This window comes from Abrus precatorius, unplaced genomic scaffold (assembly GCF_003935025.1).
Source record: "Abrus precatorius isolate BTA unplaced genomic scaffold, Abrus_2018 Scaffold6, whole genome shotgun sequence".
Taxonomy (NCBI): Eukaryota; Viridiplantae; Streptophyta; class Magnoliopsida; order Fabales; family Fabaceae; genus Abrus; species Abrus precatorius.
The window spans coordinates 22,321,415-22,334,971 of NW_020874406.1; the positions used below are offsets into that span (position 1 = coordinate 22,321,415).

The window sequence follows — 13,557 nt, forward strand, 5'->3', positions numbered from 1 at the left end:
AAAGGAAAATCGTAAACGTGCTAGTAATCGACTCGTGCCCGCTTATGTCAAAGACAGACTTGATTACTATACAGTACATCAATTGATCGATTAACTAAAATGATGCCAACGAAAGTTAATTTGGTTTAGAAAAATAAGGAAATGCTAAATGGTTCTAAAAAGGTCTTGACTTTTGTTTTGGCTCCCCCCAATGTTCTTAAACTCGGCTCGGCCCAGTTGGCTCGAAATGAGAGACGTAATAGGTTCGAGTTTTTAATGAAAATGTGCAATCAAAGTGGTTTAACTCAAAAAATTTAATAACTTGGAGTAAAACTTGTAAAGGACTTGTAGAAATCCAACTCTCAAGTCTAGTCATTGTATGACCACTAGATTAAATTTCTTGCGTAAAGGGTATAAGGTACTTAAACTGAGTTAATAAGCGGTTCAAGACTGGTTTTTTCTCATTAAATTTCAGCAAAGCGTTATCTCTTTTTTGCTCCTAATCGTATCCTATGTTTGGTAGTTTGTTGTAAACGAGATTACGCGTAGTTTTGAAAACTATCATCTTTTGCAAATGCTGGTGGGCCCGTCTTGATGCATGGTGATGGTTGTTCATGGGAGATTGCTTTCTAATGTGTTTGTCGGAAGTTTTATGGCTTTGGATTTGGTTTTAGAATTGTTGATAATGTATCAAATTTTCTTGTTTCAATGTTATATGCAGCTTCTGCTTGCGTGTTTTATATGTCTAACTGAACTCTCTTTTCAAAATAGTTGATGATACTTTCCAGGGAGCTTTATTTCTGATATTTTTCTACGAGTGTGTTATTTGTTATTAGCTTTTTCTATTACATTTGGAGGAGGGTAGTAACTTTTTGAAGCAATAATGATATTCTTGCATTCTCATAGTATATATTTTATATTTTTATCACATTATATTATTCATTTATTTATTTTCTCTGTGTCTCTCTTTCTACACTCCAAAAAGAGTATATGTATAACATTATTCTTTTTGAAGTGTGTTAGCGTAGCTTTGATGCTTCTTTTTATTTTCTACTTGAGTGAGTTATTCTCAAGATCTTATGAAATAAATAATTTAGTTTTGCTTTTGAAAATAAATAAATAAAAGTGAGCCTTAACATTCATTTTTAAAATCTTACTTTAGTTTTTGTCTTTACAAAATAATATTTAACTTTTTATATAAAACAACAATAAAAAAATTAAAATGAGTTATTTTTAATATGTTGAGAACTAAAATAATTTCTTTATAAAATTAAATTAATTAATGCTCATAATTTTAAAGACTAAAATAAATATTTATTCAATAAAGATTTATCATATTAAAATACAACAGCTTTGGGGGCATACAGTGCACTCCATATTATGGTGAGTAGACAATCCACCTATGCCTTTCCACCCACCTTTGTACACGCCTGCATGCATGATTGTCCTTCTTTATAGCTTTTTCATTTTAGTTGTTTCGTAGTACAATATTTACATTTATATCTTCCTAGGAAACATTGTGTGACCTTATTCTCAACCTGCTATTTGTATGCTGTTCGTCTTACATTATATATATATATATATATATATATATATATATATATATATATATATATATATATATATATATATGTTGCTTATTAACCAGACAAATAACATATACATTGTTTGATTGGTATTTGAAAAGATGTAATTGTAAATGTTATTTTTACGATGACATTTAATTATATTTGCATTTTCACTAATTAAAGTTATACAGCTTCAGCACAATTTTATTAGTCATTGAATTCATTTGCGTGAGTCTTTGTTAAATAATGTGGGTTTCATATTTTATGTAATGAATCTCTCATTAATTGTTTCCAAAACCTTACATGAATTCTATTCAATAATAAAAAACACATCATTAACATTTTGAGCTATTAAATGATTTTGAAAGACCCTTTAAATATTTGTAATAGAAGGACCAAACTAAATACATACTAATAACACATTTTGAGTTACATCCCAAACTTGAAGAATATGGTATATATATATAAACCGTGACGTCCTATATGGATATGAACAATGAGATTTTTATACGTGTGAATGAGCATAAAGAAGAAAGAGATAAATAGATTTTTCAAATGTGTTTTTCTAAATTGATAGACATACACACACACACACAAATTGCTCGCTTGCCATGGTCTCTCATTGACTATCTTGGGATTAGTTCAGTCTTTCCACCAAATATTGTTGATCGATTAAGACAATTTCAAGAATTTTTTTTCAATAATAATAATAAAAAAAAAACAAGTACAGGCAAAACGTTCTTGTGTGAATATGTGAGCGTTTTCACACCAAAAGATTGTACATGTGTGTGTATAAAAAGAAACAAGATTATTACGCTTATTTAGCAAGTTTTCACGCCAAAAGATTATACATTTTTCAGTCCATTGTTCTGTTTTGAAGAACTTTGTATAAATTTGTTAAATATGTTTTTTTACAATTTATTTATGTTAAGAAAATTGCTTAAGAGTACGAAAAATTGCTTAAAAAATTATTTGAACTGTTTGGATAAGAAAGTTGTTTTCATCGAATTTGTACTCAAATTTTTCGTACTATTTAATATTTCTCTTATATTAATTATGCTTGATTTTCAATGAGAAAGCGAAAATGATAAAATATTGATAAATTTCAGTCGTATTTTGTCTAAAATATTGTTGAAAATGACCATTCTTATTTATATTATTTGAAAACCAACAAGGACTGGTGCAATGATCAACGGGGATACACTCCTTGATTTTGAGGAGGCATTGGTTTCAGTTTTAACGGGTAAAACTATAGATTTGTTTTTCTAAAACCGAAGTATTAATTCTTACTAAAAACGAAGTAAACAGAGGTAAACCTAAGAAAATGCTCAACTGGATTAAATCTTAAGCTTAATTACGAACACAAAATAATTTCAAACCAAAAGCTATACAGGATCTATTACATACCAAGCCTTTCAGATGGTGCCCCTTGAGACCCGCCACTTCAATCCTGACCTAATGGTGACAGATAAATATGGCAAGCAAGGTTTTCACTTTTCATATCCGATTTGAAAATTTTCTTTCAAACTAGTTATTTAGCGCACTGTGGAATAAGGACAAATTAATTATTATAATATAATATATTTTCTTTATTTTTTTCTTACGACAAGAAGATATAATTAAGGTAATTTGAACTTAGGACCTACAAATTAATTACGGAAGCTTCTAGTTTCATATTCATCCTCTCTCTCTCTGTGTGTGTGTATATAGGGTTACTTTTACACTATGCTTTATCAGAATCGGAACAAGCACAAGGTCTAGTTTAGAATTCCTTATATGATATTGTCATTGAAAATGGGGAGGACACCGGGTTGTGAGAAGGTAGGGTTGAAGAAAGGACCATGGACTCCAGAAGAAGACAAGAAGCTTGTGGCTAGTGTTGAAAAACATGGCCATGGAAACTGGCGTTCAGTACCTGCCAAAGCGGGTAATACAACTTCAATTTGTATACTTGATTACATATAAATACCATCTTTCTTTTTTTTGTCGTCAACTAATATATTTAATCGATCGGGGAAAATCAAGTTTCCCAATATATTTATAACGATATATGCATACATATTATATATGTGTGTGTTTGGGTTTAGGTCTTCAAAGATGTGGAAAGAGTTGCAGGCTAAGATGGATGAACTACCTCAAACCCGATATAAAACGAGGAAACTTCAGCATGGAAGAAGATCGAACCATTATTCAACTCCATGCTCTACTAGGAAATAGGTGCTTTCTTTTCGCTTTGTGATTTTTCTATTGTTAAAATGGTTAATCATATATGTATTATAAGTTCTTATTTTATATATGTTTATAAATACACTAATTATATTATATATATTGCGTAGATGGTCAATCATAGCAGCTCACCTTCCCAAAAGAACAGACAATGAGATCAAGAACTATTGGAACACCAACATCAAGAAAAGACTCATGAGAATGGGCATAGATCCCAAAACCCACAAAGCAATAAAATCCAACACGTGTGAAGAAGCCTATGGTGGTGTTCATCAGTTCAAGGACACCAATAATATTTGCCACGTGGCTCAATGGGAGAGTGTTGGAGTAGAATATGAAGCCAGAGGATCCATTTTCCAACTTGGATCTAGCTCCTCCTTCCATCTTCCTCGGTTAACGATAAGCAAAATCCCAACTCAACCTTACCCTTCATCAAATTCACCATCAACCAAACACAACAACACAATGTATCACATGTTTGCCCTCATGCTTGCCACAGATCATGTTGGTGTCCTTCACTCGCCTGTTTCCATGTTGAGCTTTCCGGTTTCTTCACTCTCTTCCAATGAATGGAAATTCAAAGAAGGTTCATTCTCATACAAGGGTGATTGTGATGTTAAGATACAAAATAATAATAGTCTAACTCAAAATTATGTGTCATATTTGCAAGATGATGACATTATGGTGGCTGTGGAAGCATTTAGAGAACGAAAATGTGAGAGTATTCCAGATTTGTTTGACGGTGACTGCATTGGGAGGTGTAATTAATGAATCTTTTGGTAGATATGATGACTTCAATTTGGATGCCAACTTTCCATTACTGGAAAATGGATCAAGGGAATTATTCCATGAAGGTTAGGCCAAGGCCCTGAGATTATATATATTTGAAAGGCCAAAAAACAATTCCTTCCTATGGAGTCCTTCGGGCCTTAATTTATGAATTCCATGTGATGAAAGTGATTTATTGCTTGTTATCTGTCTATATAGCCAATCCACTACATCTATGTATGTTGAACTGAAGTTGCACTGAATGATACTCTTATGTTCTATATAAAAGTTGCTTGGTGCAGAAACTTTTTCGATCTTCTAGCAATTCTTTTCTTAAAATAACAAAACTTATGTTTATATGATTACTTTTTTATTTGTACCTTCGTCATTTCGTAGAACACCACCAATGTCATCAGACTCTGATATTCTTTGGATGCAGTCGTTGGATGAAACATTAAGACGCAACACGTACCGTCCAAAACAAACCTATTCTTTCTTTCTATAATTCTGAGGTCAAATAAATTAAATGAAATTTGAAAATTGCGAGTCAAGGTGGCGGGACATGAGTTGAGACTTTTTCTTTTATTAATTTTAAGGTCTGTTTTACAAGAGAAGAAAAGAGAGGATAAATATTTTTTTAATAACTAACAAAAAAAGGTTACAAAAATTTAAAATTATTCAAAACAAAATAAATTAATTACGATCATCAAGGAATGCGTCCATTAGAATAAAGTGTGCTCTTATATTTAATAAATTGTAAATATGGATAGAGATTTTCCTATTTTCGGATTAAAATATCATCATTTTATACTAAATATAATAAGTTGATTTTCATTTACTGAAGGTGGGAAAACAACGGATCCGTGGACAAAAACATTGAATTGCATCAAAGCATCCAGTTATGCATTTAACTCGTTGTCAGTAATTCAGTGTAAGAAATTTGAAACATAAACATATTGGGTTGAGAAATTTAATAACTGTAAAAATATGATGATTCGATCCACCTTTGAAATCTGTCATTCGCTGAAAATGAATTTGAAATTATTATTTTCCTCTTGTTTTTGTCATTAAAATCTATTTCTATATATACGTATTTTTCTTTACAATGAAAAATGAATATTTACAGACTATTTTTCTTAAATCAAATAAAAAAGTTATTTGTTATCTTTGCATACTTTAATATTTATATATTTCCTTTTTTCCCCCAAGTTCTCTCCCATCTAAACATGACTTTTAATTTGATCGTACAATGCCATAAATTGAAGGTGCATTAAAGACTGTAGCAGTACACAGATACAACGTAAGACGTGAGTCGGGTTTAAGAGATGGTTGGAGAAGGTACATTTGTAGTGCCAAGTTCAATGCATTTTCAATAAAAGTTGGTTTGGCAATTTGTTTTCTTCGGAAGAAGAGGGCACTACTTTGAGAGGAGACACAAGAAACTTATATTAGTTCTTACTTAATTTCAATCAATCATTATCCAAACGTTTTAAATCATTTAAAATAATAAATATTTCCATATTGCAAAATTACAAAATGTGTGTGTGTGTGTTAATTTTTTAGTAAAATTAATTATTAAACTAGCTGATAAATATAAATGATAAATAAAAGCATTATAATTAAACAGACCAAAATTTGAAATTTAATAATTATATATTTTTAAAAATTATAATTTGTATATCTTAATTTATTCAAAATTATTTATCATTTTTAAATTAGGATAATAAAATTTTAATTTTACTCTTTTTTAAATATTTTATTATAAAAAAATTTAATGACTTCGTTAAATCCCTCTCAAGACACTCCTAATTTATTATTTTTAAAATAATGAATGTTGTGACATTTATTTATTTTTTAATTATTTGTGATATTTATTTTTTATTTTCAATGTAACAAGAGTAAAGAAAGTAGGGTTTAAGAAACTGAATGAATAAAAAAAATGTAAAAATAATAGGAACAAAAATAGTAAAATCACTTTTGGCTAGTGGTTAAAAATAAAAAATGCTAGTATGAGTAGTGATAAGTGTTACCCATTTCATCTGTTTTACAAACAATATTGATTTTGTTAGAACAAGTTTTTCAATTAGTAAAATAAGCTTTCAACTAACTAAAATATCTCACCAAATACATTCATAGATTGCATGTAATTTTTTTTATATAAAAGATAATTTCTTTGGGGTCAAAAACATTTATAGCATGATTAAATTAACTCCATTATTATAATTTTTTTATTCATAAAATTTGAACTCGTATTTTTTCTTGAAAAAATTAAAGTATATATCACTTAAATCAATCTTTAATGGAGCAATTTTCATGATGAATGGTGAAATTTTCTTTGAAAATTCCTAGCTTCCAATATTAACTGCATTTTAATTTTAAATGACTTTGGATTATGTTGTACGGCCCAGTCGAGTGGACATGGCCCTGGTATTTCTGAATTCTTTTGGGTCCATAGATTGCAGAGTAACAAAGAGAAAGCCCAAAACGGCCTAAGACAATACAACAATGTTAAAAGATTCGACGAAGGAATCTTAATCTCCCACTTTTGCCTCAACAAATCTAACCTATAATCAATTTTGGGCAAAACAATGCACTATTAACAAATTTAACTATTAATTTTAAAAAAATTCTCAAGTAGATTAATCTTATAAAATTTTATGTAAAAATAAAATAAATAGACATTTTTCACATTACTTTATTCTAACGTGTAATATATTTTTAATTAATAAATATTAATTTTTAGATAATATATTCACAAATATTCAAATAATATTAAATTTGATATATATATATATATATATAATATAAATGGTATAAAAAAATTTAACAGTTGAATGGATTAATGTAAAAAATATAAGGGTCTTGTTACATGGTATCAATCCAACATTCACATTTTCAAGTTAAATGCCAGTTTTTTAAGACATATACAAGCCTCTTATAGTGTAGGTAAGCAAATAAGATTTATATACATGAAAAAAAGCTGTACTTCCTTTTTTTTCTAAATACACTACCCTCATTTCTGTTTCTTCCAAAAACGTTTTAGAATACATTAATTATTTTAAGAATTAAATTTTAAAAGTAATTTTTTTTGCACCTGATTTTTGTGCCAGCCTGCCCCAAGCATTGCACTAATGTTAGCCCCAACTAACTAGTTAGCAGCCCATAATTCACAAAAAGATTACTATAAATAAAAAAAAGTATGGCATTGGTACATAAGTAATTAAAAATAATTTTTTAAATTTCCCTTCACTTATATTAAAATTAATTAAAGAAGACACAATATTTTCAAATAAAAATTATTTACTATTAATTCTTTAGGTACAATGTAGCAAACTAGACGCTAATGCACGCCACTTGGTGTATTAGAACTACACATCATAATTATATTATACATGTTAGGAGTGGATATCAATTAGCTACTTTCCTATTTTAACTTGTTTTTTTTTTACCAACTCTTGTTTAAATAATTAATAACGCGTATTCAATAATGTGAATAAGACATTTAATCTTTATCATCTTGATTTGATAGTTTTTCCTTTTTCAAATAATGCTAGAATAGTATCAAAGCAACATTTCAGCACACATACTCTCTAGTTTATCTTCATCATTGTTTAGTATTCAGTTTTGATTTTCTTGTTGCATCATAAATAATCAAAATCATTTTTTTTACTACTCGACGAATCCTCAAAATTTGTATTATTTGCACTCTTAGAGATTATTTGAGTAAAGAAAATAATACGAATAATATTATATATATATATATATATATAAATATAAAAGATAAAATCTTTAGTATAAGTCTAAAAAATTTTATATTTAATTTAAATTTTTTATTTAATTTATATTTAACATGTTATAATTTATTATTTCACTATTCATTAAATATAAATTAAATAAAAAATTTATTTATAAACTTATACTAATATAAAAAAATTCTGTTTAAAATTTAGAGTTTAGGACAAGGCGAACAAAACTTGCAATAAGCATAACGTTGTTTAATACAGATATGAATGGAATCGTGTATGACCAAACAACTTACATGACAAAAGCCATAAAGAATGATAGTTAACATGCAAACAAACAAGTACGCAACGTGATGGAAAACTAATAAATATGCCTTTTTTTTTGGGATGCGAAATGACTGGTCTATTTTCTATAACTTGGAGGTGTACTATAATGCACCCAAGTTGTTGCGGTTTAATTTGATGCAATTTTCTCTGTTAAAAATAGAAGCAATGATTCAACTATGTGTTGTGATTTCACTCATTTTAATTTGTTGACTTGTGAAATAAAAATCACGTTCTATTTTTTTTCCCCAACAAGTAAAGAAAAAAAATAGTTAAGTTTATATTTTTTATTTTTTATTTTTTTGCTAAAGTTTATAAATTTTATTTAAGTTTAAAAGTTGATGCTAGTAAATTTGAATTTAAAAACATTGGTACAATGGACAAAACGTTAGAAGGAATAAACTAAAATAGCAAACTAAATTTTCATATCTTTTATTTAACAAAATTTTGGCTGTAATCTTAAGTACATTACTTGATAGCCGTGACATCTGCCTCAATTAAGTTTGTACCCATAGACTATAACAAAATGTTTACAGCAAAATTTTATCAAGTATAAGATATGAGACTTATGAAATTACTATTATTTAAACTAAGAAAAGCTTTTTCTTCTTTCTAAATTGTCCAACATGAATGATACCTTTAACAAATACTTGAGACTCATTCATATGAAATTTCAAACAAAAAATTGAAACTTTGATCAAATTTAAAAACTATTAATAAATCAAAATATGTTTAGGCAGGATGACACAATTTTACCGATGACATAAGTTCATGTTCATATAAGGCTATAGGCAATTTAGTTCTAATTAGTTTTGTAATAAACTTTGATCTAAATTTGATTTATTCTAATCAATATATAATAATAAACTAATCTAACAATTTCTATTAAGTGTCTATTATTCTAACTATCACTTTTAAAAGTATAACAAATAACAATAACATATTTCACACAAATGACTATTTTGGTTGTCCCATTTTTAAGTAAACAATTTCATATGCAGTGATTACTTAACTTCGAATTAACATGTATAAAGAGAAAGAGTTGAGTTAAAAAATTTATTAAATTTAATTCCTTTCTTAAACTAACTTAAGTAATGATTTTAAGTTAAAATTTTTTATGTAGTAATGAGTTGAATTATTTTAAAGGTCTAATTCCTACGCATTCATTTCCCTGATTGCTTTAAAGAAAACCTTTTCTAAAACAAATCTTACATATTCATTCCTTTATTGTCTTTAGAATTTTATTTCTAAAATAAATTAACATTAAAATAAATTATCTTAAATTAAGTGGTAACTAAATAAAGAAGGTAGCAGAGAGACACAGGTAGAGAAAGAGAGTGGAAAAATGTTAAAAAGATATGTGACAGAAAAATTAAATCATTGATATAATAGCCAAATTTAAAAGCTATTGAAATACACATTTGATTAACGAATTAGCAATCAAAACATTGATTTAGTAGCCAAACATATTCAATGCTACTTTTGAATTTCATTTTTACCTTGATGGACAAAACCAATTGATCATAAAAATGATTCCTAATTATTAGTGACTGATTATCAGTGAGAAAGTTTGGTCACAAATTGCTTCATTTCTCATAATGATTCACATTAATGTGTCATACTTTAAAGTCATGACGAGTTGAATTATACGATGCTTTGCATGCCTATATTTGTTTTTGAGTAGATTGACATATACAACAACATTTGAATTAATGAATCTCTTAATGAAGAGATAAAAAAAAAGATGGGCATTTTATTTTTAGCATCATAAATTCAGTAAGTATATTTGTTTCGTCAGTCTTGCTAATGAGAAATGGATCCTTATTTCTTTGACCGACAAAATAAATGTCAAATAGCACTTTAAAATGATTACAAATAATGTTTTATTTTTATTTTTTACGAGAGGTGATTATGAGAGGAAATTTGAATCAATATATCAGTTGATACTAACAGGGCACACAGTTTTCTACTTATCTTTTTTGTTGGTAAATCTCTAACCCACAGATAGCAGTTCTACTGCTAACGCCCCCACAAGAATCCATTAGGCATGGGAAAACCATTAATTAATTGTGGAGAAAAATAAAGAAAAAATCCAAGGATTTACATAGAAGCAACAAAAAGGATACTTATACATACATCCTCATTTTAGAAGTACTTGTTTTTCTTTTACACGGCTAATGCATAGTACCTGTTTGAAAATATTTGCATTAATTATTCTCTGATATGTAATATGTATGTTAGTTACAAATTGAATTGTACTGTCCTCAGATAAAGCTGTCAACACGAAATTGAATACAAGTTCTATAAAAAATTTGTCGGATAAAAAGTGTAAAGGCTTCTTTTTAGGTGAATATTTCGTTGGTCAACTTCAATCATAAGATGCTTGTTGCTTGATCAAACCATCAGTAGATTCTATGGACATTGTATTAATTAACAAACACTTAGGTTAATTGATATATAAATTTATTATTTATTCAAGGCATCACCTCGTGTAACTTAACACTTTTTTATCTGAACTTTTTACTTTATTGTTAAAGAAAATTATCATAACCCTTTAGTTGATATATTACATGTTAGAAAATTATCTTAGCGCATACATAACTCCACAAACTAGAGAAAAGTGGTCTTCTTACATGTTGACACTGTTTTCATAGATATTTGCATCAACCGAATTATCATCTTAACTCTGAGATTTTAAGATCTTGGAAAAACTATTGAAAGAAATCTTAATTCTCTAATTAATGCACAGTAAACAATCAAATTTGGTATAGCCTTAGGATGCACCTGGGACTGCGTTAAAATTTCTAAAATGTAATTGTAAAACAGTTGACATGTCTAGATCTCATTTGATTTTGAGAATACAATTTGATTAAACAATAATGTAATAAACTATTTTTATATGAGAAATTATCCTATAGATTTTATAATAATTTTTTTAAAATAAATAAAAAATTATTTTGATAAATTGTAATGAATAAATTATTAAAATACGTAGAAAGATTTATAGAAGTTATAAATTATTTTTTATAAAGATTCCTATATGTGATAAGCTTTTATGTTTTATTGTGCAGAATCTGTAAGTTTATAAGCAAGATTAACATAAGTTTAAATAATAATGATTTATTCCTCAGGGAATACATACCTACGGGGACAATCTTTCATGAAAAAGAGAAATTAATACCTTAATAAGCTATTTTAAGTGAATTCTTTATCCTCTTTGGCACTCATATACTAAATCTACATTCCATTTATTTTTTTATGCACAATAGCTATTAAGTTATGGAGTAATACTCTGTAGGAGACATTTTTTACCGTCCAAAAAGTTGTTAAAATTTAAACATAATAAGAGGATTTGGATGCTTATTTGGACGATAGTAATTTGGACTAATAGAATTAACGTTGTGTTTGATGAACAACTGCTTGACATAATGAGAATTATGGATCTTATAGAACTTAGATATTGGTCTTCTTTGACCTCAAAATTCTTTTTATCAATGGTGTATTAATCATGTGCAGTGTTTAGAGTCTTATTATTGTATATCTTGAAGTGATTAGAGTATATCTCTTGTAATCTTTATTAATAAAATTTATTTTGTGAAAAAAAAAAGTAGAAATCACAAGAACAAAATTCGACTGAATAAGAAAAAATAACAATTCAGATTATGGGGATTTATAGAAACAAATATTGAACGAATAACCGTCCGAAGTAAGCAACAGAAAAAACGTTATAAACGAAAATTTTTGTTTTAAAAAATATTTTTTAAATTATATATGCGTAAATTAAATAAAAATTATATTGTTAATAATTTTATATAAAATATGATTTTTCTGGACCCAAGTGTTGAATCATAACTCTAATTACTTTGACTATTTATAGTAAATTTTGCTAATATTAAATAATTATAAAAATGTAATAAAAATTCTCATTTTTAAATATTTTAAAAGAATATATCATGCAATTTTAATATATATATATATATATATATATATATATATATAAAGTATTAAATAATTTTATAATAACCTAAAACTTTATAGAAAATTTATATGATAAAACTTTTAATCCAACAACTGCTTTTGAAATAAAACTTTTAATAAAAAATCTTAAATAGTGTAATTTTAAAAAACTATAAATCATGCATTTTTGTTTTTAAAAGTATTTTTTAAACTATTGGAAAGTAGGTATTATTTTATATAATTTAAGATCTAATGACATTAAATGTTAAACTTAAAAATTAATATTACTTAATAAATTTTTATAAAATATAAAAGTGATTAATCTAATTGTTGATTTGAAGGTTCTTGTTAAATAAATAAATTTATAAATTTTAATAGAAAAGTAAATATACTATATACATTACATTACTTTATTTTAATAAATATTATAGCTTTAAATATAAATAAATATTAAATTTAAAATAATATAGTTATAAGTATCTAAATTATATAAAATTTAATATATATAATAACAAAATGATATAAAATAATTTAATAATAAGATAAGTCAATTTTATATTTTTGAAATATTATTAAAATGTATAACTATCTGGTACTAAAGCTAACCTTGCTTTTTTTTTTTCTTCTTAAAACCAAAAGCTGCAAAGGGCGTCGGTGGCCAGGCTGACCTACCACTATAACCTTGACCCTGTCTTATTAAAGGTGGCAGATAAATATATTAAGCAATGTTTTCATAACCTATTTCAAGTTTATCTTTCGACCAACTATTAGGAGATTGATGACAACAAATTAGAGCAATTATATTTAATTATTTTTCATTAGTTTTGCTTTCATAAAATAAGTTAATTTGAACTTAGGACCCCAAACCACTAAAACTTCATTAGTTCATATATTTATCCTCTATATATATGGTTTGTTGTTGGACTGCTAAGCCATAAGAACAAGCACAAGGTCTAATTGGGATTTTCCTTAAATCAATTTGTGTTTGAAAA

At 26.9% G+C, this 13,557-nt stretch overlaps 1 protein-coding gene across 1 annotated transcript; it reads left to right on the plus strand.

Annotated features, from left to right (window-relative positions):
* Positions 1 to 3,341: 3,341 nt before the first annotated feature.
* LOC113870397 (transcription factor MYB106-like) lies at positions 3,342 to 4,541 on the plus strand. The gene is made up of 3 exons (XM_027506989.1): positions 3,342 to 3,474; positions 3,635 to 3,764; positions 3,884 to 4,541. The coding sequence occupies exons 1-3, from the start codon at positions 3,342 to 3,344 to the stop codon at positions 4,539 to 4,541; spliced, it is 921 nt and encodes a 306-aa protein (XP_027362790.1).
* The last annotated feature ends 9,016 nt before the right edge of the window (positions 4,542 to 13,557 follow it).

Coding starts and splice junctions, on each gene's coding strand:
- LOC113870397 (XM_027506989.1), top strand. CDS start 3,342: ATGGGGAGGACACCGGGTTGTGAGAAGGTAGGGTTGAAGAAAGGACCA. Junction 3,475..3,634: donor TTCAGTACCTGCCAAAGCGG/GTAATACAACTT, acceptor GTTTGGGTTTAG/GTCTTCAAAGATGTGGAAAG. Junction 3,765..3,883: donor CATGCTCTACTAGGAAATAG/GTGCTTTCTTTT, acceptor TATATTGCGTAG/ATGGTCAATCATAGCAGCTC.